Here is a 24,249-nt window from a genome sequence, read left to right on the forward strand (position 1 = left end):
ACCGCCAGCCTGGCAAGCGGTCTCCATAGGAACGCATTAATTGATTTTCAATGCATTCCTATGGGAAACCGTGCTTCGCAAGACGAAAAACTCGCAAGAAGAAAAAACTTAATTTCGTCTTGCGAGGCACCACTGTATATCGTTTCCCAAAATTTTTAAATTACGTTACAGCCCCACCACATATGATAAAACGTCCCTTCCTTTTCACCAGTTGGATTTCTGCTGGTGTGAGTAACAGAAAAGGCAGCAACCCCCTGACTTATTCCAGACATAGAGAAGAAACTGGACCCCTCTCCTTGTTTTTCTTAAAGCCTCTTTTAACTTCCCACCCCAAACCTTTATTCCTGCTTCTAAAACCTGAAAGCGAGAATAGACGCCGGCCCCTTTAAGGGCATAGCCACGCCCTTTGCCTCCCTCCCTCCCTCGGCTCCGCCTCCCCCTTGTTCTCCCGCCCCCTTCCTCCTCCGCGATTGGTGGCCGCGGAGCCGCGCGTGCGGACTGAGCCTCCAATGGCGGGTGGATTTCAAGATCGGCGTGGGCGGGCGCAAGGCCTGCCAATCAACGAGACAAAGACGGAGAGGTCCCGGTTTCCGGCCTTTCTGCGTGCGCAGCTTGGCGGCGCCCACAGAGAGACGAAAAGGTAGAGGTGCCGCTTGCTGAGCAGGGCTGCATTCGGGGGTCTGGAGGGACCGAAGCGCACCTGGGCTGCACACCGGAGAAGAGGTTATTGCTGCTGCAATTGCTGCCTTTTCCGTTTTATGCTCCCCATCCCACAAAAAGGGACCTCGGGGCAAGAGTGTGCATGGTTCCCTCCTTTGCACTCAGAACAACCCTGCGAGGTAGGTTAGACGGAGAGGCACTGGTCCAAGTGAGCTTTAGGGCGAGGGGGTGGGGGTGGAAACCCAGCCAGATGGGCTGGGTATAAATAAATTATTATTATTATTATTAATTAGACGGGGTCTGCATGCCAATGTGCCTTGTGTGTGTGTGTGTGTGTGTGTGTGTATATATATATATATATATATTGAATATATGGGAAATAATTGTATACAGCTGAAAAGGCTGGCAGCATTAAGGTAAATTCAACAGGGTAAACAAATTTTGATGGATACAAGAAAGGAATACTGAATGGGATAGTTTTGGTAAAATTTGCAGGGGTTTATGATATGTAAAATGAACCATGGAAATGCTATATGTATGTGTTTACCTGAAATATACTCAGAGTCGCAAAGTGATTTCATGCTCTTTATTCAGCTCATAGTGGTGAGGAGGAATGAATGCATGTCCCCTCAAGGTATCTGCTTTATATACATTATTTACACAATGGGCTGCACATGATTGGCTAATTCCGGAATTCTACTGTAAGCCAATCAGGTTGTGGATTCACTTCTATCTGGAGCATGATTGGGTGGTTCCTGCCAACCAATCATATTGCTGCATTGTTCTAGGACCAATCTGACTGCTGCATTCTGAATCCTATTGTTCTAGGACCAATCAGACTGCTGCAGTTTGGATCCTATTCAACTCAGTACATAACACCCCTCCCCTCTAAGTTCCAGTCCTGCCCGGGAGGTCGCATTCATAGTCCTCGAGGTACGCCGGTGGCCTACGTGTGCGTTGCGGCCTGGGGTGTTCCCTGGTCCGGGGTTCAGGTTCTGGCTCATGTTCCAAGGATGCTGGCTGTGATGGGCCTGTCTGGTCTGGTGCAACCGGCTCGCTCAGTCGTGGTTCTGGTTCCGGTGTCCTTTTGGCTTCGCGGGTCCTCTCTGTATTTACTGATTCTGCCTCTCCTGCTGGCCCCTCCTGCTCTATGGGCCTCACTGCCCCTCTGTTCCCTTGGGACTCCTCTGACCTTTCCTCCTCCTGGTTTTCTCCCGGGAATCGTCGCCGTATCTGGTCGCAGTGGCGGCGCCAGCATTGCCCCCCATCCGTTAGCACCTCGTACGACACGGGACCAGTGACCCTGGTGACTGTGGCGGGTACCCATGCTGGGCCTGCCCCAAAATTCTTTGCGTACACTGGGTCCTGGGCCTCGAAGGTCCGGGGGTTCCTGCCTTCCCCCACCACTACCTCATCTTGAGCTCTATCGGGGTGAAGGCGGTCCAATCTGATTGCAAGGCGCCGACCCATTAGTAGTTCAGCGGGGCTCCGGCCAGTCGTTGAGCTGGGGGTGCTGTGTTGTGCTAGGAGGAATGTGGCAAGGCGGTACTCCCAATCCCCTTGCGTTATGCGGCGAAGGGTGTCCTTGGTGGTCCGCACCATGCGTTCTGCTTGGCCATTGGTGGCAGGGTGGAATGGCGCCGAACGGATGTGGCGGATGGCGTTCTGCGCTGTGAAGGTTTGGAATTCTCCCGACGTAAATGCAGTCCCGTTGTCTGAGACGAGAGTGTCAGGGAGCCCGTGGGTTGCAAACAGCCTGCGTAGTACCCGGATGGCTGCGGACGTAGAAGTGGACGGTACCAGTGCGACTTCCAGCCATTTGGTGTAGGAGTCCACCACTATGAAGAATGTTTTCCCCTGAAAGGGGCCAGCGAAGTCCACATGCAGGCGTGACCATGGTGCTCGGGCGGACTCCCAGGACTGGACTGGGGCCCTTGGGGGATCTGGGCGGGATTCTTGGCAGGCCTGGCAGTGTTTGACCCAGGCCTCTATCTCTCCGTCGATCCCCGGCCACCACACATAACTCCTGGCAAGGGCCTTCATTCTTACTACCCCTGGGTGTGTCTCGTGTAGGGCTGTGAGGACCCTTTTGCGGAGGGGCTGGGGAACAACGACCCTGCTTCCCCATAACAGGCACCCCTTGTGGGCTGACAGTTCATGTTTGCGGGTTGTGTAGCCGGCGAATTCTGGCCCGGGGCTGCTGCTGGGCCATCCCCTCCACACCCAGTCCAGGACGCGGGAGATGACCCTATCTTTCTTGGAATGGTGTGCAACTTCTTGTGCCTGAATGGGGCGGTCGGGAAGCAGCTCCAGGCTCATAACCTCTTGTGCAGGTGCTGGGTCGGGGCCTGTTTCCGGTAGTGGTAGCCTGCTGAGGGCGTCCGCATGGCCCATCGCCTTCCCAGGGCGGTGAATCAGTGCATACTGGTAGCTGGCAAGGAAAATTGACCACCTGAGGACACGAGGAGACAGCACTTGGGGGGTCTGCTTTTCGGAGGCAAACAAGCCAAGCAAGGGCTTGTGGTCAGTCACCACGGTGAAGGGCCGCCCGTACAAGAAATCATGGAATTTTTTTACTCCCTTCACGATTGCCAGACCCTCCTTGTCGATTTGCGAGTAGTTCCGCTCGGTTGCGTTGAGTGTCTGGGAAAAGTATGCCACCGGTACCTCTCTTCCATCCGGGAGTTGGTGTCCCAGGACAGCGCCAATGCCATAGGGTGAGGCGTCGCATGCTAGCACCACCGGCAGCCTCTCGTCGAAGTGTGCCAAGACCGAGTTTGAGACAAGCAAGTCCTTGACTGCCTGGAATGCGGCCTCCTGGCGCTGGCCCCACACCCAAGGGGCCCGCTTGTCCAGGAGTCTGTGTAGGGGCTCCGCTACCGCCGCCTTGTGGGGAAGGAAGGAATGGTAAAAGTTCAATAGTCCCAAGAAGGCCTGAAGTTCAGTCTTGTTCTTGGGCGCTGGGGCATCACAAATGGCCCGTACCTTGTCCCCAGTCGGGTGGACCCCTTCTGCGTCCACCATAAATCCCAGAAAGTCCACCTGAGGCACTCCTAGTAGACATTTTTCCCGCTTCACCTTGAGACCCGCCGTCTGGAAACGGTGCAGAACGGTGCGGAGGCGGTCCTCAAACTCCTCTGGTGTGGGCCCGGCAATCAACACATCATCGAAGAAGGGGGTGACGCCAGGAATCCCTTTAAGGAGAGAGTCCATTAGATTCTGGAATATGCCTGGTGCCACGCTGACACCGAATTGCAGCCGCTTTACCCTGAACGCTCCTCTGTGCGTCACAATCGTCTGTGCCTCTGCTGTGGCCTCATCTACTGGCAGTTGTTGATATGCTTGGGCCAAGTCCAGCTTGCCAAAAATTTTCGACCCAGCCAGGGTGGCAAGGACATGGCTGACCACTGGCACTGGGTATGCATGGGCCGTGAGGGCCTTGTTTATGGTACATTTGTAGTCTGCGCAGATGCGGACCGAACCATTCGGCTTGACGGGTGTGACGATTGGGGTTTCCCAGGGGGCATTAGGCACCGGCTCCAGCACGCCTTGCTCCACGAGTCGGTCCAATTCCTCGTCTATACGGGGTTTCAGGGCGAACGGGACCCGGCGGGCCTTGAGCCTGACTGGTCGTACTGCGGGGTCAAGCTGTAGAGCAATGGGGGGGCCCGTATACTGTCCCAATTTCCCATCAAAAACCCCCGGAAATTCCTTGCATATGGCGTCCACGTCCACTTGTAAGCTCGTGTGGTTCACCCCGGTGACGGCTAGCCCCAGTGGTCCAAACCATGCCAATCCCAGTAAGCTAATGTAGGGGCCCTTGACCACAAGCAAGTCCAGTTGCCGCGTCCGCCCTCGGTATTGCACCCTGAAGGTCCCCACCCCCATTGTGGGGACCTTACGTTTCTGGAAGTCCCGGAGGGTGAATGGGGCCGGCCTGAGTTTGGGACCCCCAGTAGGACACAGTTTCCTTAAGGTCCTTGCCGAGATTATGGATAGAGTTGAACCCGTGTCAAGCTCCATGCGGCATGGGGCCCCCTCTATCTGTACCTCTACATAAATTTTCTCTACGTTGGGGTGGGGCAACTGGTATACCTGGAAGTCCGTGAGCTCCGTCGAGTTGCCTTGGTGTGTTGGGCCCCGGGACCTGGGGCTCTTGGATTGGTCATCTGATGCCTGGCGTCGGGTGGGCCGAGCTCGACACACCCGGGCGATGTGTCCCAATTTTCTGCACTGCCTGCACTCTGCGTTGCGGAAACGGCAGGTCCTCCTCTCGTGACTGTCTCCACAGCTTGCGCAGTTCCCTGCTTCTCGTCGAGGCAGCTGTGGTATGTGGGCTGCTTGAGTGCGCTGCTGTACTCGGTGCACCTCCTCCCTGTTGGATCCTGAGTCGTCGGTGAGGTCTTCGTGGTGGACCCTCGGTTGGGACGGCTGGCTCGGCCGTGCCTCTTGCGTCGACCTCTCGGCAGCTTCCGTTGCCAGGGCCTCCTCCAGAGCGACCTGGAACGTTAGGTCCTTCTTAGCGTAGAGGCGTCGTTGCAGCTTCTCATCCTTCAGGCCACCGACGAGGCGGTCACGAAGCATGTTCTCCAGCTCTGAGAAGTTGCAGAACCGGGCAGCTTGGCGGAGAGAGGTCACAAACCCAGTTATGGTTTCCCCAGGGGCTTGCCGCTTTGCATAGAAGGCATTTCGACGAGCCACCACTGAGGGCTGTGGCGAAAAGTGCCCCTTCAGCTGTTCCATTATTGTTTTGTATGGAACAGTAGCGACGTCTTCGGGTGCAAGGAGAGCCCGGGCGATTTCAAACGTCTCCTCTCCGCAGACGCTGAAGAATATCGCCCTCTTCTTGGCGTCTTCTTCATCGGTGACCCCTTTGGCTTCTAGGAGGAAGGTGAAACGGGAGGCATACGCTTCCCAGTCTCCAGATGCTGGGTTGAACGGCGAGAAGCTGCTGTCGGTTGCCATTCTGAGTTCCTTGTGTCCCGGAGCTGAAGCCTGGATACACGGTGCGAGGCAGCGGTGCGGCAGGTGGCGGTGCTGCGGTGCTGTGTGTGGCAGTCAGCTCAGCGGGATCCCATCCTCGTCGCCAGTGAAATATACTCAGAGTCGCAAAGTGATTTCATGCTCTTTATTCAGCTCATAGTGGTGAGGAGGAATGAATGCATGTCCCCTCAAGGTATCTGCTTTATATACATTATTTACACAATGGGCTGCACATGATTGGCTAATTCCGGAATTCTACTGTAAGCCAATCAGGTTGTGGATTCACTTCTATCTGGAGCATGATTGGGTGGTTCCTGCCAACCAATCATATTGCTGCATTGTTCTAGGACCAATCTGACTGCTGCATTCTGAATCCTATTGTTCTAGGACCAATCAGACTGCTGCAGTTTGGATCCTATTCAACTCAGTACATAACATTACCGTATATATATATATATGTGTGTGTGTGTGTATATGTATGTGTATACACACACACACACACACACACACACACACAGTGGTACCTTGGGATGCGAACGGGATCCGTTCCGGAGCCCCGTTCGCATCCCGAATGGAATGCAAGACACAACGGTGTGTCTACGTGTGCGCAGGTTGTGTTTTGGCGCTTCTGCGCATGTGTGTGACGTTATTTTGACGGTCTGCGCATGCGCGCACAGCGGAACCTGGAAGTAACGTGCTCCGTTACTTCTGGGTCATCGCGGAGCGCAACCCAAATTTGCCTAACCTGAAGCGTATTCATCCCAAGGTATGACTGTATATATATGTCTATATAATGTGTGTGTATATATATATATATGTCCATATAATGTGCATATAAATGTATATATGTGTATATATATGTGTGTGTGTGATATATATATATATATATATATATATATATATATATATATATATATATATTATAGATCCATACACACATATATGTATATAGGGATATGCTGGTTGGGGTGCAATCGGATTGACTTTTGCTGCACCCAGACTCACATTTTTTGCAGAGAGCGGATTTCCTTTTCCTTTTTAAATGGCTGGGATCCTAAAGCAGAGGAGCAGGAGGCGGCATTCTCATCACTTTGCATTTCAAAGCTATGTTAAACGAAACCTCAGTGGCAGAGAATCTGCTTTGCATGCGACCCCTGGCATCTCTTGGTAGGGCTGGGAGAGATCCCTGCCTGCGATAATACTTCAGAGATGCTGCCAGCCCGAGCTAATGAGCCAACGATCTCACTCAGCATAAGGCAGCTTCTGTTTGGGAGGGTCTGCAGTTTGGTGGCAACAGGACACCTGCTTCGATGCAGAAGGCCCCCAGTTTGGTTTGTGGCGCCTCCAGTCCGGTTCAAAGTTCCTGTGGTGCACTGGGTCAGTGAGTCTGGCTGTTCATCAGAAAGTCGGTGGTTCGAACCCACCCAGGGATGGCTGTGGCATTGCTGGAGGCTGAACTAGATACCCACCCAGGGATGGCAACCTCCTGCATTGCTGGAGGTTGAACTAGATGATGATGATAATAATGATAATTAATAATAATTTATTTATACCCCGCCCATCTGGCTGGGTTTTCCCAGCCACTCTGGGCGGCTCCCAACAGAATATTAAAAACATGATAAAACATAACTCCTTATTTCTATCGTTTGTGTCTTGTTCATGCATAAGCACCAGCAGAGGCTGTTGCTGAGCTCAACGGGGGATAGCAGATCTGCCGGGTTTTCTAGCAATGAAGCCACCTGTTTTGGAAAGCCGCTTGCAGGACACATGGACCACCTTCTCCCTTGTACTGAATTCTGGGGACTTGTGTCTTTCCTTCTGGTTTCCAGCTGAAAGGCCTGAGCGTGATTGGCTGACCCCTCAGTCAGCTGGGAATCTGCCTCCTCCTTCCCTCTCCCCTTTTCTCCAGACCGTTTTTTCTGATGATGAAAAGGAGGCCTTGAAATAAAGGAGCTGATAGACAAGGCAGCTGTGGGAGAGCGATGGGGGGAGAGGCGAGCAGGAAGAGGCTTTCGGAATTCAGTGTGGAGGCTGCGCATGCGTCGGATGAGGAGCAGAGGAGGTGGGGGAGTGGAGTTGACCCCATAGCGGAAAACCCATCACCTGCTCTTGATCGGAGGTAGGTCTCTATGTGCACTCATGTGTCTGATAGTTATGGATCTAGATCGGCCTTGGCCAACCTGCTGCCCTCGAGATGCATGCAGGTGTTTGTGCTTTTTGCAGCAAGGTGATTTTACAAAATAAATCATAATGGCTCATCCAGGGCTGTCTTTAGCATATGTGCCGCCGGGGTGCAAACATCTGACCAGCGTCCCCAAATTTAGTTTAGCCCCCAAATTATTTTTTATTATGCTTATGTCAGACACCACGCTTACGCCTTATCTCTTGTTTGTGAAAGGAGGAAAAAGAAACAAACTTTTTTATTTGTGTTTTCATTTACAATACACTTATACTTAAGTCTACAATACCACCACACTTAAACTTATAAGTATTGTTTAGGCACCTGCTTAGGAGAAACATCAGTTGTGTCAAAGGTGCCACTGACCCCGCTGCCGCGTAGCAGCTCAATACAATACGTAACATAATATTTTGATGTAAGAGTTAATTTCGCGTGCACGGCATCGTTGAGAATGACAAGCACCGTCGTTGAGTCTGACAAGTGTCGCCGCTGGTGCAGCACGACTTTGGTAAATAAGCGCACAAAGTCAAAAGTCCTTTAGTGAAACAGTAGGTATACATTCCGGTAATACCTAGGTATATATGTATTTTGTTTTTCTAGCTTGATAAAAATTATTTATTATTTCATAACGGGTAGATAGTTAAGAGCTTAGGTGGCTTCAGCGGCTGGCGCCCCCCAGAATTTGGCGTCCGGGTGCCCCACACTCCTTGCACCCCCGGGGAAAGACGGCCCTGGGTTCATCCATGCTGCATATTTAAGCTAACCATTCCATAAGAAAATGCCAGCGGGTTTTTCCTCCTTGTTCTTTACCTAAAGAATTACGTTGCCAAACTTCTGTTGGCAGCCAGGAAGATGAACAGCAGCCACGGTGGAGAGGAACCAGCCTGGGGAATGGAGAAGGCCTCCTGCAGCAGAATGGGTAGGCTCAAGTGCAACGAAGCGCTGTGTTTTGTTCATTTTGGTAAAGGCAAACACTCCTATGGAACTCCCTCCCACAAGAGGCAGGGATGGTCAATTCATTATGGATCATTTCCCAGTACTCTTTTACCCTTTTAAATGAAAAAAATGTTTTAAAACAACAGAGTCCGTTCTGTTGGGGATAATCCAGACGGAAATTCCCAGGTGTCATAGAATCACAGAATCATAGAATCATAGAGTTGGAAGAGACCACAAGGGCCATCGAGTCCAACCCCCTGCCAAGCAGGAAACACCATCAGAGCACTCCTGACATATGGTTGTCGAGCCTCTGCTTAAAGACCTCCAAAGAAGGAGACTCCACCACACTCCTTGGCAGCAAATTCCACTGTCGAACAGCTCTTACTGTCAGGAAGTTCTTCCTAATGTTTAGGTGGAATCTTCTTTCTTGTAGTTTGGATCCATTGCTCCATGTCCGCTTCTCTGGAGCAGCAGAAAACAACCTTTCTCCCTCCTCTATGTGACATCCTTTTATATATTTGAACATGGCTATCATATCACCCCTTAACCTCCTCTTCTCCAGGCTAAACATGCCCAGCTCCCTTAGCCGTTCCTCATAAGGCATCGTTTCCAGGCCTTTGACCATTTTGGTTGCCCTCCTCTGGACACGTTCCAGTTTGTCAGTGTCCTTCTTGAACTGTGGTGCCCAGAACTGGACACAGTACTCCAGGTGAGGTCTGTCCAGAGCAGAATACAGTGGCACTATTACTTCCCTTGATCTAGATGCTATACTCCTATTGATGCAGCCCAGAATTGCATTGGCTTTTTTAGCTGCCGCGTCACACTGTTGGCTCATGTCAAGTTTGTGGTCCACCAAGACTCCTAGATCCTTTTCACATGTAGTGCTCTCAAGCCAGGTGTCACCCATCTTGTATTTGTGCCTCTCATTTTTTTTGCCCAAGTGCAATACTTTACATTTCTCCCTGTTAAAATTCATCTTGTTTGTTTTGGCCCAGTTCTCTAATCTGTCAAGGTCGTTTTGAAGTGTGATCCTGTCCTCTGGGGTGTTAGCCACCCCTCCCAGTTTGGTGTCATCTGCAAATTTGATCAGGATGCCCTTGAGTCCATCATCCAAGTCGTTGATAAAGATGTTGAATAAGACCGGGCCCAAGACAGAACCCTGTGGCACCCCACTAGTCACTCTTCTCCAGGATGAAGAGGAACCATTGATGAGCACCCTTTGGGTTCGGTCAGTCAGCCAGTTACAAATCCACTGAGTGGTAGCATAGTCAAGACCGCATTTTACAGTGTCAATACAGGTTATTTATGTATGCTACTACTGCGGCCAGTGTTTTGTTAGCTCCAAAATGGAAAATGAGCGAGGTCCCAACCAAAGAATGGCAACTTAAGTTGACAGAATATGCACAACTCGCAGACTTAACACATAGAATAAGAGAACAAGAAGAATATAACCTTTAAAGATTGGAAAATGTTTATGGAAATAATTGTAAACAGCTGAAAACGCTGGCAGCATTAAGATAAATTCAACAGTGTAAACAAATTTTTGAATGAGTATTTTAAATTGTAAAACAGAAAATTAAATTTTTTATATATAATACTGGAGGAAGTGATGGCCACCAACTTGGATGGCTTAAAACGAGGCAAATTCATAGAGGAGAGGGCTACCCGTGTATCCAGTTGGAAGCAATCCAGTCTGAATACCCATTGCTTGAGGTCACAGGAGAGGAGAGGGCTCTTGTTCTCGAATCCTGCTTGCAGGAAGTTTCCTATGGACATCTGTTTGACCACTGTGAGAATAGGATGCCATTTTGCTCTGATCCAGGAGGGCAGTGTTTATGTTCTTTTGTTAGGACTGGTCATTTATTAGTTTTATGCACCTGATTTCTGATTCTTATGAAAACTAATTTACAGTCCTCATGCAGATTGTCGGAACAAGATGTATGGGGTATAAATAATACATTATTATTATATAGTGACTTTGTGAAAGCTTGGGCAGTATGTGATTGTTTCTTGGAGATGACATAAGGGGATTGTGAAACTAAATGGGTAAAAAAGATGTAGGACTATGGTGGAAATGATGCAAAGGAGTGTGGAGATTTAGCTCTTTGGTGCTCTTGGAGTGAGTGGTTCTCTTGTGACTATTGGAACCCCTTCAGGTTTGAATTTTAGTGATGGGAAAGTTTAACTTAGGTAAAAAAGGTAAAGGACCCCTGGACGGTTAAGTCCAGTCAAAGGCGACTATGGGATTGCAGCACTCATCTCACTTTCAGGCTGAGGGAGCTGTTAACCTTCCCGCCACAGCGATACCTATTTATCTACTTGCGCTGGCATTCTTTCGAACTTCTAGGTTGGCAGGAGCTGGGAGAAAGCAACGGGAACTCACCCCATCACAGGGATTTGAACTGCCAACCTTCCGATCAGCAAGCCCCCTGAAGTTTAACTTTCTGAATGTGGCATGATGCTTTCTGGTTTTCTGTTTCTAATCTTATCAGCACATGGACAAATCCTGGTCGAGGCGACTCCACCATGATGAACAACCCTGCTAACGTCAGTGTGGACGAACCTGTACAAAAATTAGCTGGGAGAAAGGAGGGACAAAGGGATCTTCCGTTTGATGGCTTCAATGAAGTTTTGATAGGTAAATCCTTAAAAAAAGGGGGATGGGCAACAGTCCCAGAGCAGAAGCTTTGAAAGGATGTGGTTGAGGCAGGTGAGCAGGAGGGATTAAGGTCACAGAAATTTGATGGCATTCAAAGTTATCTCCACAGGCATGCAGTCTCTGCTACTGTGGTTTCCAGTAACTGGTATTCACAGGGATACCCTGAATTCAGACCCCTTGCTCCCCTTACAGAACTAACAGTTTCCAGGTAGTTAACTCGTTTAAGGCGGTAATCACACATGCTCTGACTAAGCTGTAAGTTCTGCTAAGAACATTGGGACTTCTCTTTGAGTAGATCAGCTTAGTGTTGCACAGCAAGACCACTGGTACTATTTTGCAGGTGGAATTCAGTGGTATATATTGGGGAATTCAGATTGGGGAATTAAAATGACTTCGTTGGTCTTGCACAGCAAACTTGGCATCCAAAAGTATTTTTTAAAAAAATAAAGAAATCAGACTTTTTTGTGGTGAGGACTTTTGAGATGGGGAAATGCAGTGGGAAGTGTGGGATAACTGATGAATGCTCAGTAAACAGTGAACATAGCCTCCACAAACTTTGTGTAGGCAAATTAAGATGAAACACTCAATAAACATGCCAACTGGAAGCAACCACAGTCCGTAATGTGCCTTGGGAACTAATACCGAGCCTGGGGATGTGGGTGGTATCTGAGTCATGCTATTTTGCACATGCAAAAGCTGGCAAAATCACATGCAAAGGCACCACATGGCAGAATACACCTGCAGAGTCTTGTAGTCACTTCTCTTCCCCCCCAAGCGCCTCTCTTCCTGGCCCTGAGGCCCTGTTGCCTCTCTGGAGAACGGAAGTTCAGGTTGTAAGAGAGCAGGAGCTGCAATCCTTGCATCTCTGTGGCTTGGGGATTTGTCTGGTTGCATTGGGAGAGTGGGTGCAGCACTGAATGAATGAATGAATGAATGGAATGAATGAATGAATCAATGGGGAGATGATGCTATCAAGCATTTGCTTTCAGAGCCCTCAGCTTCTGAACTCACTTTGAGGATACCGTTTGTCACACAAAGATACAGAGATCTGTGGGGCACGATTCATGGACAAGCAGTACAATCCTGAATAAATGGATGAGATTAAGAGCCCATCCATACCTCGGTTTATAGTGGATTGTGAACCCCCTGTGTCTCCCTTAATTCCCCCTCGTCTATGCGGTGTTCTCCTTCAACCACAGCTGCTTGAATCCTGCTTGCAGGTTTCCCAGAAGAGACATTTGGATTAGATGGGCCATTGTCCTGATGCATCAGGCTGGTCTTACGCTTAACATCATCTGCCCGCTGTGACCTCTAATCTTTGTGAGGAGATAATTGAGACCACCACCTCCATGCCTGTGTTCTTGACTTCTGAAAGGCACCCAGCTTATTACTGTTAATTCACTTTGGCCCAATCCAAGAAGGCAGTTCCAGTTTCCTTATTGGGCTGCCAGGTGAGGCATTCCTTTCCTTGTGCTGTTTCTTATGCCCTCCATGTAAGAAATAGCCCGTGTCTGCAGCCTCAAGGTTTCGGTAGCTGAATCGCCTCTTGCGTCGTAGCCTGAATCTGTCCTTGTCCCACAGGAGACCCCCCACTTGTGGTGGCCAAGTCAGTGGCACCCCAGACGGAAGAGAGATTTAAGTGGAGCAGCCTGGATGGTTGGCTTAGACCCAGAACTCAAGATGGGATGCAGTCCCTCAGCAAAGGCACCCAGACAGAAGGTAACTCAAGGCGTTGCAACTGATATTAGCCGGGAATAGCCACACAAGCCAGAGTTAATTCAGGGTGCAAGGGCTTCCCCTGGGCGGCTGACACTTCCTTCCTAGGGAAGCATGAGAATCATGTTTATTAAGGGCGTAACCCTCTGATGGATGCTGTTCAAGAGATGAAATGGGTCCCTGCCAGAATGGCGCAACAGGTTTGGGGCAGGACAAAGCACAGACTTCAGCAAATGAAATATTCACTTGCTGTTAAGCAAAGCAAACTTGTGCATTTTTTTGCAGTAGGCTGAAGTCTGGACCCTCCTTCAGGTACATGACAAAGACTTGGGAAGAGGGCTGTGGTGATTGAATCCTGCTTGTGGGTTTCCCAAAGGCATCTGGTTGGCCGATGAGAGAACAGGAGGTTGGAGCACATGGGCTGTTGGTCTGATCCAGCAAGCTCTTCTGATTTTCTTATGCACTGGAAAGTGCGGGAAGACCGTTGCTTGACGCAATGTTGTCTACTCTCCCTGCAGACACAGCAGGATGAGCGCTGGTTAAATGTTGTAGTCTAATATTCCCTGCAAACGAATCATATGATCAATAAACAAGTTGTCTGGAAGCAACCTTGATCTTCAGAGATGGATCCTTGGAGATCAAGAGTAATTAATTTTCCTTCATTGCAGTGCTGCAGTGGTGGGAAGGGAGAGAGTTGACTCTTTCCTTTTAATCGCCAAGGATTGTGCCCAGAAGGTAGAATGGGATTTCCTGTTAAACTGAGAGCCAGTGTGGTGTAGTGGTTAAGAGCGGTAGTCTTGTAATCTGGGGAACCGGGTTCGCTTCCCCGCTCCTCCACATGCAGCTGCTGGGTGACCTTGGGCTAGTCACACTTCTCTGAAGTCTCTCAGCCCCACTAACCTCACAGAGTGTTTGTTGTGGGGGAGGAAGGGAAAGGAGAATGTTAGCCGCTTTGAGACTCCTTCGGGTAGTGATAAAGTGGGATATCAAATCCAAACTCTTCTTCTTCTGACTGTTTTGTAGGAGATTGAAGGTGGTTTCTGACTCCCGGTAGTTTAAGAATAGCAAGGAAACTACAGGCAAAATAAATCCACTGTGTGCTCAGCTTCAATGCTCTCCACCCATCAAATAATGATTATTAATTGTGACTATGCCCTTGAGCAGATCTGCTGCTGCTTGTAGGGTTTTATGTCAGGGTCCCTGATCTATAGTGTAGCCTTTGCCAACCCGGCACCCTCCAGAAACTTTGGACTACAACTCCCACCAGTTGTAGTCCTGGAGGGCACCAGATTGGGGGAGGCTGCTGTAGTAACTCAGACATAGATTTTTACTTGCATATCCCAGTGAATGGCTCACGGGTGTGTGGGGGGTGGGAGTGTACTAGGCCATTGGCCCCACCCCCTTTGAGCCTGCATTTTGCACCTGGCGCCGGGGGATAAACCTTGAGGGTTCTAATAAGTGATAAAAATAGGTCTCGCAACTTGGGAGGCTGCCAGGCTGTGTGAATCAGAATGTGACCTCTTTCTCCCCGAGTGGCAAAGGGAACTGCTTCGGCCCTGGGAAGTGGAACTTCTGGCAGTGCGTGAAAACGGAAGGAAGTGGGCCCCAGGCCTCTGAACTGGAACGTGAAGAGGAAGTGAAAGAGCTGGCAACCTTTTTGTGCCCCTCTTCTTTTTTTAGCATGTACACAACGCCTTGGGTTTCTGAGGGTCTTTTTGCTTGAGAGCCCGCTTCTCTGCCAGAGACTTGTGGAACCTTGCCACATCTGGAGCCGGGGAAGGGCTAGGCTCTGGGCCTCCTACTTTAGGGCTTGGAAGATCCAAGGTCTGCAGTCTTTTGTGCAGGTGCTGTTTGCATTTTGCATGTTTTTCTGCCTGTGAAACTCCCCCCTCCTCTTCATTGGTTGAGAGGATGCAAGCAAGGCCTGGAGGATATGAATGGCAAAAGACTTTATTTTTATTATTCCATTTCATCTATATCCCACCTTTCCTCTAAGGAGGTCAAGGCGGCTTACATAGTTCTTCCTCTTTCATCTTCACAACAACCCTGTGAAGTAGGCTACGCCCAACGTCACTCAGGGAGCTTTGTGGCCGAGTGGGGATTTGAACCCTGGTCTCCCAGGTCCTAGTCTGACACTATAACCACTAAATCACACTGGCTCTCAAGCAGACTTGGAACGCTTCCATGATTCCTGCAACTATTCGGTGTTATACTAGGCTATCTTATTGCCAGGAGCTCTGCCTGGTCTCCTCTGCTTTCTTGCACCCACAACTGGCCCAGGAGATATTTTGCTGCCAGAGGTGAAGGGCCACCATTCCATGTTCAAAAGCTGACTGGATTGGCAGTTGATTCTTCCTTTGGCACTAGCTATGGGGCATCTTCATTGCATCTGAACTGAAAGCAGGAGGCTAGCTCAGGGTTTCCCCAAGAATTGTGAATTCTTCAACACATCACTGATGTAAAAATAGTGCATTTAGAGCGGATTTATACTGGACCGTCCAGACGTCATTCTGTTTGTTAGTTGCTCAGTGATGCTTCTCCAATGTTATGCTATCTGGAGGGTCACCCTTGCACCGTAGCAAGACAAAAGAAGGACAAACATGGCAGAACATTTGCCGTACAAAAAGTTGCAGGATTTCAGCTGCAGGCCATGTGCCGCTTGGAAATGAAGCAGCGTGCCTTCCCCGAAACCTTTGCAGGTGCAAACAGTATTGATGATGGGGTTGCAAATAACCACCACCCATACCATAATGAGCAGAAATACTCTTGAATGCACAGTGCAAGGGATGTCAGGAGGGTCCTTGAGAAGCCTAGAGCAACCCATGTAGCACACGTGGCTCAGACTGCCTTGTGTCCCTCACTGTTTGCGCTGCTTCACTCTCTCTGATGGTAGGGCCAGCCCTATTCACACCACCCCCTTTCCTGTTGTGTTTTCAACTGTGTCAGGCTGAAATGCACAGCTTCACAGGAAGCCAAATGCTGTGCTGGTTTCTGCCCTGGCTTGCAGAGGGACATCCCTGACAGCAGGAGTGGGTTTTTAGGAAGAGGAAAGCAAGGTGTTGTTTGAAATTGCATCACAATTGTGTGGGTTCCCTCGGGGCTTCTTCTGATGTAATGGGAACACTTTGAAATGATTCCTGCTGATAACTACATGCAGAAAATGTTACATGGGTATTGGAAATGCTGGAAGCCAGAGAGCAAAATGTAAGCTTGTCGTGGGAGAACAGAAAATGCTCCATTCTGAACCTGTGTGTGAAGGGTTTCCAGCTCCTCTTCAACTGTTTTTCCACCCAAAGAGCCCAAAGCCCAAGTGCCTTTTTCTGATGATTTATTTATTTCTTACTTATACCCTGCCCATCTGAGTGGGTTGCTCCAGCCACTCTGGGCGGCTTCCAACAAAAACACAGGGGAATAAAAGAATCTAAAAGGATATTAAGCAGGTTAAGCCTGGGACTAAACACTCCTTCAAGGCAGCTAACAAAAATAATATAGGTGCCACATAAGACCTGTTCCACATTTGTAAGAACTTGATCTTGGGAACTCGCTGCGGATTGACATCAGGCAGGCGACTTCACTGTGCTCTTTTCAGCGCCTGCTAAAAACATTTTTGTTTAGACAGGCCTACCCAGATGCCTAGAACACTGATGTGTTTGTAGCTTATTGCTGGTTCTGTTGTTTTTAGTTGTTGACTTTATTGTTTTAAATAGTTGTTTTAGTTGTTCTATAAAATTGTATATTTTTATTCTTTTTGCAAACTGCTTTGAGATTTTTTTATAATCAAGTGGTATATAAATTTTATGAAATAAATCAATAATAAAAATACAGCAAAAAAACAATCAAACTGTGTGGGGGAGAGAGGGAGGGACAAGCAGCAGATGAAAAGCCAGTGGATCAGAAAAATTAAACAAGCAGCACTTGCATTAAAAATCAGAGACAATCCTAAGCCAGAAAAGGTACAACTAGGTACAACTAACTCTTTTCCAGGCAAGGGGGCTGCACTGACTTATGGTCAACTTTCCTTGTGCTACTTGTTAAAGGGGGTATGGCTGAAGTGGATTTTGAGAATATAAATATTGATATATAAAAACTGACAAATTTTGGGGGCTCTTGGGGGTCTACAGTGGGATATGTATGGGGAAAAAATTAAGGGACAAATTTGGGCAGACCTTGCCCCCCCCCAAGCTTTTGGCATCATTGTGTTGCAGTGAAGGGACCCAGAGGCACAATACAAAAAAAAGTTTCAATTTGGGGAGGCCTTGAGGGCCCACAAAAAACCTTGGAGGTGGGAACTCACATACTTATGTGGACCATCGAATAGTTACCCTTTCCCAAAGTCCAAAAGCTTTCTTAAAAAGTGTTTTTTATTGTGTGCTGAAATGTCAACCTTCCTACTGCAAGGGAGTTGTTTGCGCTGCAAGTTTAGCTTAGCTGTTACTTATAGCCTGTCGTAATAATAGAACACGCCTGTTAGTAACCTTATGCAAACAGATGCATTCTGTGGATCAGGATAGCAAGTAGAGAACGTCAGCTGTCTTTTCCACATCTGCTTTTCAGTGGAGTTGCTGTGATGTACTTCTTGTTACCTGTCTCTTTTTTGCCACAAGAGGGCAACCTCTGCTATGTTAATAGCAATTGCTGGGCCTGAGCATGGACCTGAATGCATGGCACGGTGTGCATTATCTTGTTCGATGTGGGGACCCCGTGTCCTCCTTCCAGATGGAATGTTTTTAATGCTCAAGTGCATCCTTTTAATTTTTTGACGTTTCAGCCACATGTACAGACAATGAAGATCGACATTATTTCCAGCCTACAAGAGATCGTGATACAGTCTACATGTTGAAGGTGGCTGAAAGGTAACTAGCATATGTAAAACTGAGGAAGGAAGATGCCCCCAGTGTGAGAACAGGATGCTGGAACTAGATGGGCCTTCGGTCTATTTCATTAGAGATGTCCTTCTGTCCACTGGTCCAGCTAGCTCAGTATTGCCTACACTGATGCAGCGACTTTCCAGGGTTTCAATCAGTGCTTTTTTTCCTGGGGGGACGCAGGGGTACACATACCCCTAAACATTTTATGAATCTTTGTACTTTTGTCCATTTACTGTTTTTATTTTCTCTGATCTGAACTATAAAATGGTGATTTTCTTGAGTCGAGTGTACCCCTAAACGTTTATTTTAGGGGGAAAAGCACTGGTTTCAGGCAAGAGTCCTTCTCAGCCCTACCTGTAGACTGAACCTGAGATTTTTGGCATGCAAAACAGGGTGCTGTGCCACTGAGTTAAGCCCCTTAAATAACAACCCTGAGCACAGCCATAGCCTATTGCCTCCGGGATGGTGTATAATGGCTCAGAAAGGAAGGAAATCCCAGCAAAGCCTACTGTTCTTTCTTGCCAGGCTTTGAAGCTCTCTCTCTCTCTTTCCCCCTTCTTCCTTTGCCCCACAATTTTGGACAGTGCTGAGAAGACGATTCAGCAAGGCTTGAGAGAATTATTTGGTGCCCTGAAGATCCTTGTTAATGTACCCATCATTTTCACAGTAGAGTTGATCCATTTTCTCAACAAATCCATATTCCAGGTGAGAGGACTCTACCTAAACTCTGTAAGGTAAAAGGTAAAGGGACCCCTGACCATTAGGTCCAGTCGTGACCGACTCTGGGGTTGCAGCGCTCATCTTGCTATATTGTCCGAGGGAGTCATGTGGCCAGCATGACTAAGCTGCTTCTGGAGAACCAGTACAGTGCACGGAAACGCCATTTACCTCCCCCCCAGAGTACCTATTTATCTACTTGCACTTTGATGTGCTTTTGAACTGCTAAGTCGGCAGGAGCAGGGACAGAGCAACGGGAGCTCACCCCGTCACGGGGATTTGAACCACCAACCTTCTGATTGGCAAGTCCTAGGCTCTGTGCTTTAACCCACAGCGCTACCTCAACTCTGTACTGGCTCTTAATTCAGAAATGGGCATTTCCTTGCCAAAAAGGGGGGGTTAGGCGTATGTTTTTGACTGCTTAGAAATGGGGACCTTTCTTCTGCTTTCAAAGGCTGCATTTCCTCAGGGGTGATTTCTTGGTAGCTGCACACTAGGTGAGGTCAGAGCCGTAGGTGGGTGGGTCACCCTTCCTGCCCCCCCTACTTTCCTCTCCAGTTCTCTCCCCTTCTTGCTGCCACATGAGATTAGGTTGCCCACCTCTGGTTTAAAAAACACCTCTGTTTTAAGCATAGATTGTTATGCAACAGAATACTAAATTTGGATGATTCCAGGAGCCAAGGACATTCTCCTTCCACCACTGCAGCTTCTCATTCTGCTTCACACAAATAGGACAGGGGTCTCTCTCCCCCCAAGATCTTTCCCATCATCCCTACTGTCTTCTGGTATTTTCATTTTCTTCCCCATCCGAACATAAGACTAAGATCAGAGTAACCTTTTGGTTGATCAAATCATCCTGATTTGTTTGAATTATGTTGGCCAGGAGGTTAGATGTCAGCTGCTCATATTTGTTTCAATTACAATGTACATTAGGCATTGATCATCCCATGCTTTCCAGCACATTTCCCCATCACTTTCCATACTGCAAAACTCAGGGTGGGGGAGCTCGGATGCAGGTTTGTTGCCCAAGAATGCCAAATCCATGTTAATGGTGCAGTGTGCCCATGACTGAATCCCATCCACAAAACAGCAAGAGGTGCTTCTAGCCTTAAAGTATTTTTATTGCTTCTTTATTTTCTCTGACTGCATTGCAATGCTCAGTGACTTTGTAATTAAATATAATGAAGTGGCCATTATGTAGTCCGAAAGTATTTATTATTTCTTTTACAACTCATTTTCTACTATCCAGATAGTGTTCTTTATTGCCTTGAAATTCATAGTCTACTGTGAGAATGAGTTTCAAATGAGTATACAACCAGAGTAAGATTTAAAAACTCCTAAAGAACAAGGCTCCGAAGAGCCTGAAAGACTAGCTTCACCCCATATTCCACCATGACCTCAAATGTCTTGAGGTTTGCCATCTCTCTGCCAAGTTTGGACTGCAAGGAGGGCCATACGAAAAGGTCTTCTCAGAGGTGGCTTTTTCTGTAAAATAGCTTTCTCCTGGAGACCCAAGTCTCTCCCATGAACAAGGCAGCTTAAAATTTTTTATTTAGTTTATGGTGGCCAGAAAGGAAAGTTTTGTCCTTTTCATCTGCTACAAATTCTAGGCTTTTAATGATTTTACTCGTTATGCCTATGCTGTTTTTGAGGTGTTTGATACTTGACCCATCTGTTGACACTCCTTGTTTTGGGACATCTTTGATGTGATGCACAACGTCCATTAGCTGATGTAGGACATGTGTGTGTCAAGGATCCAGTCTTGAGGTAGTCAGTTGCACAGTTAATGTCTTTTGCAAGAACCAGCTGCTTCTGACGGTGCCCTTCTCTTCATTCAGGTGTTGGTGGTTGACCTCTTAACTACAATGGGAGACCAAATGCTGGAACCCTTCCTAGTTGCTTTGTTCAACAGCATCCTGCAGCCCCTGCTGAAATTCCTCCTGAATGTCCTCTGCAGTATCCGTAACCTCAGCTACCCTTTATTGGACATCCTGAAGGGCATCTGTTTGCAAGCTGCTTTGGTGCTGCGAGCTTTCCGGTTGGTAGAAATCAACCACCATCAAAATAAGTTGCTTGCTGAAAAGGTCTAGTGGAGAGGAACAACTATCCAAAGTGGTGATTGACACGACTGAGGGCATCTGCAATCAGTTTCCTTAACTAGCCTCTAGTTCGGCTGAGAACTGGGGATGCCTTGTGGTTGGTTCCTCTGTTCAGGTCATGGTGCTCAATGTGTTACACTCACCTTCTAGGCTAACTTACCCTAACTTCTGTCATAGAGCTTCAATATACTGATGACAACGTCGTATGTGCACACTCAGAGGATGACCTCCAAACTATCCTAAATATCTTTGCAGAAGCTTATGAAAAGCTTTGCATATTGTTCAACATCCAAAAAAGCAAAGTGCTGCCCCAACAAGTGCAAAACAACCCCTCTGCAGTGCCACAAATCCAACTCAACGGTGTAACATTGGAAAGCGTCGATCACCTCTCCTACCTGGGCAGTTATCTTTCCACAAGGGCCGACACTGATGCCGAAATCAAGCATCGTCTGAGCTCTGCGAGTGCAGCTTTCTCCTGATTGAAGCGCAGGGTTTGAGGACCAGAACATTTATCTTCAAGGAGAAAGTGTGCAATTTGTGGGTGCTCTTAAATTCAGCTTTCTCATGGCAGGCACAAGTCTCCTTTGTGGTGTGGAACGCCTTTAAGCCAGCTTAGGTTGGTGTGCCAAAAAGGCCAGATTTGATGAAGTAAACATGTGTGAGGGCCAACCTTTTTTGTTGTTGAGCTTTTTTTAGGATTGAAGTTGTTGAACTTTTTTTTAAAGATTGAAGTTGTTTTTAGGATAGACTGCCACGGGGGCCGAATTAAGCCCCCAAAACGGACTTTGGACATGCCTGTTCTACACAGTCCAAGACAGTTTCAGTTATCCACGCCGTGGGTTCCTTTCAGACTGGACTTCTGTAATACATGGGGCAGACAGGGAACAGCATATAATGCAAAATATGTGTTCTAAATGGGATTATGTATCAGGAACAAGCTCCCAGTCTGTCTGGGGTGTGTGTTTTTTGTGGTCCATATACCTTTGTGTGGCCACTGACAAGTACTGCCTTCCCTTTTTCTTTTCACAAGTTTGGAAAGAATGGTTAAAAGCTTCAGCTGTAGCAGGCTCTGTGGAAATAGGGGGACACAAGTGTACCTGTAACTTCAGAAGGCTAGTCAAGACTTTCTTTGGGTTTTAATCATTTATAATGATACATATTTTGTGGACCCTTCCATCAAATGGGTAGTCAGCAACCTCTTGAAGAAAGTAAGTGTTGGATTCTTCTGAGATGTTGATCATGAAGTGCATCTAGAACTTTATCCCTTGGTGAAGCCGTATTTGCAAAATAAATTGCTTTAAAGTAGCTCGGCCAAGATGCATATTTTCCTACTTCCTTGGAAGAGATCTTCGGAAGTTCTCACCCGTGTTCACAATTTTCCCACAACCATGTGACCTGCAAATGTATACAAGAAATAAGGAAATCAGCTCAGAGTTGTATTTAAAATGCAGATACATTTTAAAGGTTGGTGTCCAATAATATCTTAAGGGCTTTTACAAGGACAGGAAGGAACACCACGGACAGAAAAAAATGTCACACACAGGGGGAATAAGGACATAGTTTGAATGTTCTGAAGGGACAGGATACCCAAATCCTGTCTGTGAAATCACCCCAGGCTTCAATAATCACCCCAGGCCTCAAAACTGTCCAAAATTCCCTTTCTCTCTCCTAAAATCCACAGCTACAGCTTTTCTGTGGATTCTCACAAGATGCTGTTCCAAAGGCAAAATGTTATTCTTTTATCAGCACGAGGCGGCTTCAAAAAGCTAATGAATAGGCTCTGTTCAAAGCAGGCCTGAGAACTGAATCTTATCTCATTCAGTTGCAACATCTTTGGACACGCTGAAACGCTCTCATTCCCCTTTTCCTGGGAAGGGTGCCAAGAGTCCACAGTAGTCCCAAGAGAGCTTTCTGTTCATGCTCAGAGGAACTCATGGGGCAGGACTCTGGAAGGAGGAGAAAGGGGGAGGGAACTGGAAGGGGATATATACTCTGTGCACATGACTGTGAACTCATGCATGCTTTTTGTGAGTTATCACACTTGCTCCTTCTACCAGTTCATGGATGGTAGAAATAAAAGCCTTTTCTCCGAAACTATTCCTTGAGTGTCTGTTGACTCCCATTTTCCCTTTCCCGGGCGCAATATTTTCCCCACCCGAGGGCAAAGCCTCATAAGGCTACAGTTTCACCTATAGATTTATAATGTGTTAATTTTGAATGGATGTTGTTAATATGAAATTGTAATTGCAAATGTAATTGAGATGAGTAAGCTTTTGGAACACAGAAACAAAGTAAATAATGAAACCATCAATTCTAGCATGCGGGAGGCCAACTGAATTATATAATTTGGCATCTGAATGATTGGGATTAGCAATTGTATTATAATTTGGCATTGTTATAATGAGGCTACTATTGGATTATTGTAATAGAAAACTACGTAATAATATATTTCCTCCCCAACAATAATTTTTAAGGGCCACAGCAGGTTCCCCATCGCTTGTTTAAAAACGTGAGGTAGCAAGGACAATCCTATGCATGTCTACTCAGGAGTAAGTCCCCTTCAGTTTAGTGATACTGGAAGAGGAGCCTAAATTATTGCGATTGCTAAATTACTGCCATTGAGTTATGGCATTGTGCAGGACCAGAGATTTACAGAAGATTGGAAGAAGTATATGAATTATTTCAAGAGCAACTGTAATCAACAAATTACGCTAGTAGGACTACAAGAAGTTTTGTAAGGAGAAATATACAAAGTGTTACAAAGTAGAAAAAGATAGAGATATTGGTTATGAGTTTGAAATGTAATAGGGAAGATAAGAAATGCATACTGAGAGATTAGATTGGAAATTTTTCGGACAGGATTGATGGAAGTCAAAAAATTGAATATGATGTAAAAGTATGTTTCATTGTAGCCTTTTCAGGCTTTGCTCATCATTACTGTTGAAAATGATATGTTTAAAAAAAACTGATAAAAAAATATATATATTAAAAAAAAGAGTTATGGCATTGTTGTTGTTCACTCAGGAGTACCCCAGATGGGCGGGGTATAAATAATAAATTATTATTAAATTATTATTATTATAGCTCACCACCCTCACCTTTCCATTTTTTTTTGAAATCTGTATTTACCACGATGGCAAATGCAGTGAAAAAGAACTGGAGACCCACGTTTGGGAAACTACTCTTGAGGAGCCCCTTCCCCTTTCCTGACTGCAAAAACCAACTCGCCTCAGCGCCTCCCTCTTTTCCCGCCTTTTCCAACGGCCGCCCGCCCGCCTCCCTCACGCGCCCATTTCCCGCTCGGCGCATGCGCGCGCGGAGGGCCGGCTTCGGAAGAGGGCGGCTCGCGTGTCTCCCTGCGGAGCCGGAGCGCGCGCGGCGTGAGGACGTGGCGCTTTCCAGCCAATCCGCTCCCAGCCGCTTCCCCTTCGG

The 24,249-nt window shown here is 47.5% G+C and overlaps 2 protein-coding genes and 1 long non-coding RNA gene across 7 annotated transcripts; 1 reads left to right on the top strand and 2 right to left on the bottom strand.

Moving 5' to 3' along the window:
- The first annotated feature begins 578 nt into the window (after positions 1-578).
- Positions 579-22,915, top strand: LOC310743047 (uncharacterized protein). Of its 5 annotated transcripts, none has more exons than XM_083573132.1 (8): positions 579-839; positions 7,553-7,762; positions 8,667-8,741; positions 11,251-11,396; positions 12,999-13,136; positions 17,902-17,986; positions 18,586-18,706; positions 20,557-22,915. In XM_083573132.1, exons 2-8 carry the CDS (start codon positions 7,626-7,628, stop codon positions 20,806-20,808), a joined length of 954 nt encoding a protein of 317 aa, XP_083429258.1. In that variant the 5' UTR covers positions 579-839; positions 7,553-7,625; the 3' UTR covers positions 20,809-22,915. The 5 variants fall into 5 exon arrangements, with proteins under 5 accessions (XP_083429258.1, XP_083429254.1, XP_083429256.1 ...); XM_083573128.1 differs by having other exon boundaries at positions 599-839; positions 7,312-7,761; positions 8,663-8,741; XM_083573130.1 differs by having other exon boundaries at positions 599-839; positions 7,553-7,761; positions 8,663-8,741; positions 20,557-22,122.
- Positions 3,712-5,810, bottom strand: LOC310743346 (uncharacterized protein). The gene is made up of 2 exons (XM_083573518.1): positions 4,756-5,810; positions 3,712-3,854 (listed from the first exon to the last, which is right to left on the bottom strand). Exons 1-2 carry the CDS (start codon positions 5,623-5,625, stop codon positions 3,816-3,818), a joined length of 909 nt encoding a protein of 302 aa, XP_083429644.1. The 5' UTR covers positions 5,626-5,810; the 3' UTR covers positions 3,712-3,815.
- On the bottom strand, positions 21,844-24,244 carry LOC310743163. The gene is made up of 2 exons (XR_014538839.1): positions 23,916-24,244; positions 21,844-21,886 (listed from the first exon to the last, which is right to left on the bottom strand). It is a non-coding gene; the product is annotated as an uncharacterized lncRNA (long non-coding RNA).
- Between the last annotated feature and the right edge of the window lie 5 nt (positions 24,245-24,249).

Source organism: Podarcis filfolensis (assembly GCF_964270895.1).
Source record: "Podarcis filfolensis genome assembly, chromosome: 10".
NCBI classification, from domain to species: Eukaryota; Metazoa; Chordata; class Lepidosauria; order Squamata; family Lacertidae; genus Podarcis; species Podarcis filfolensis.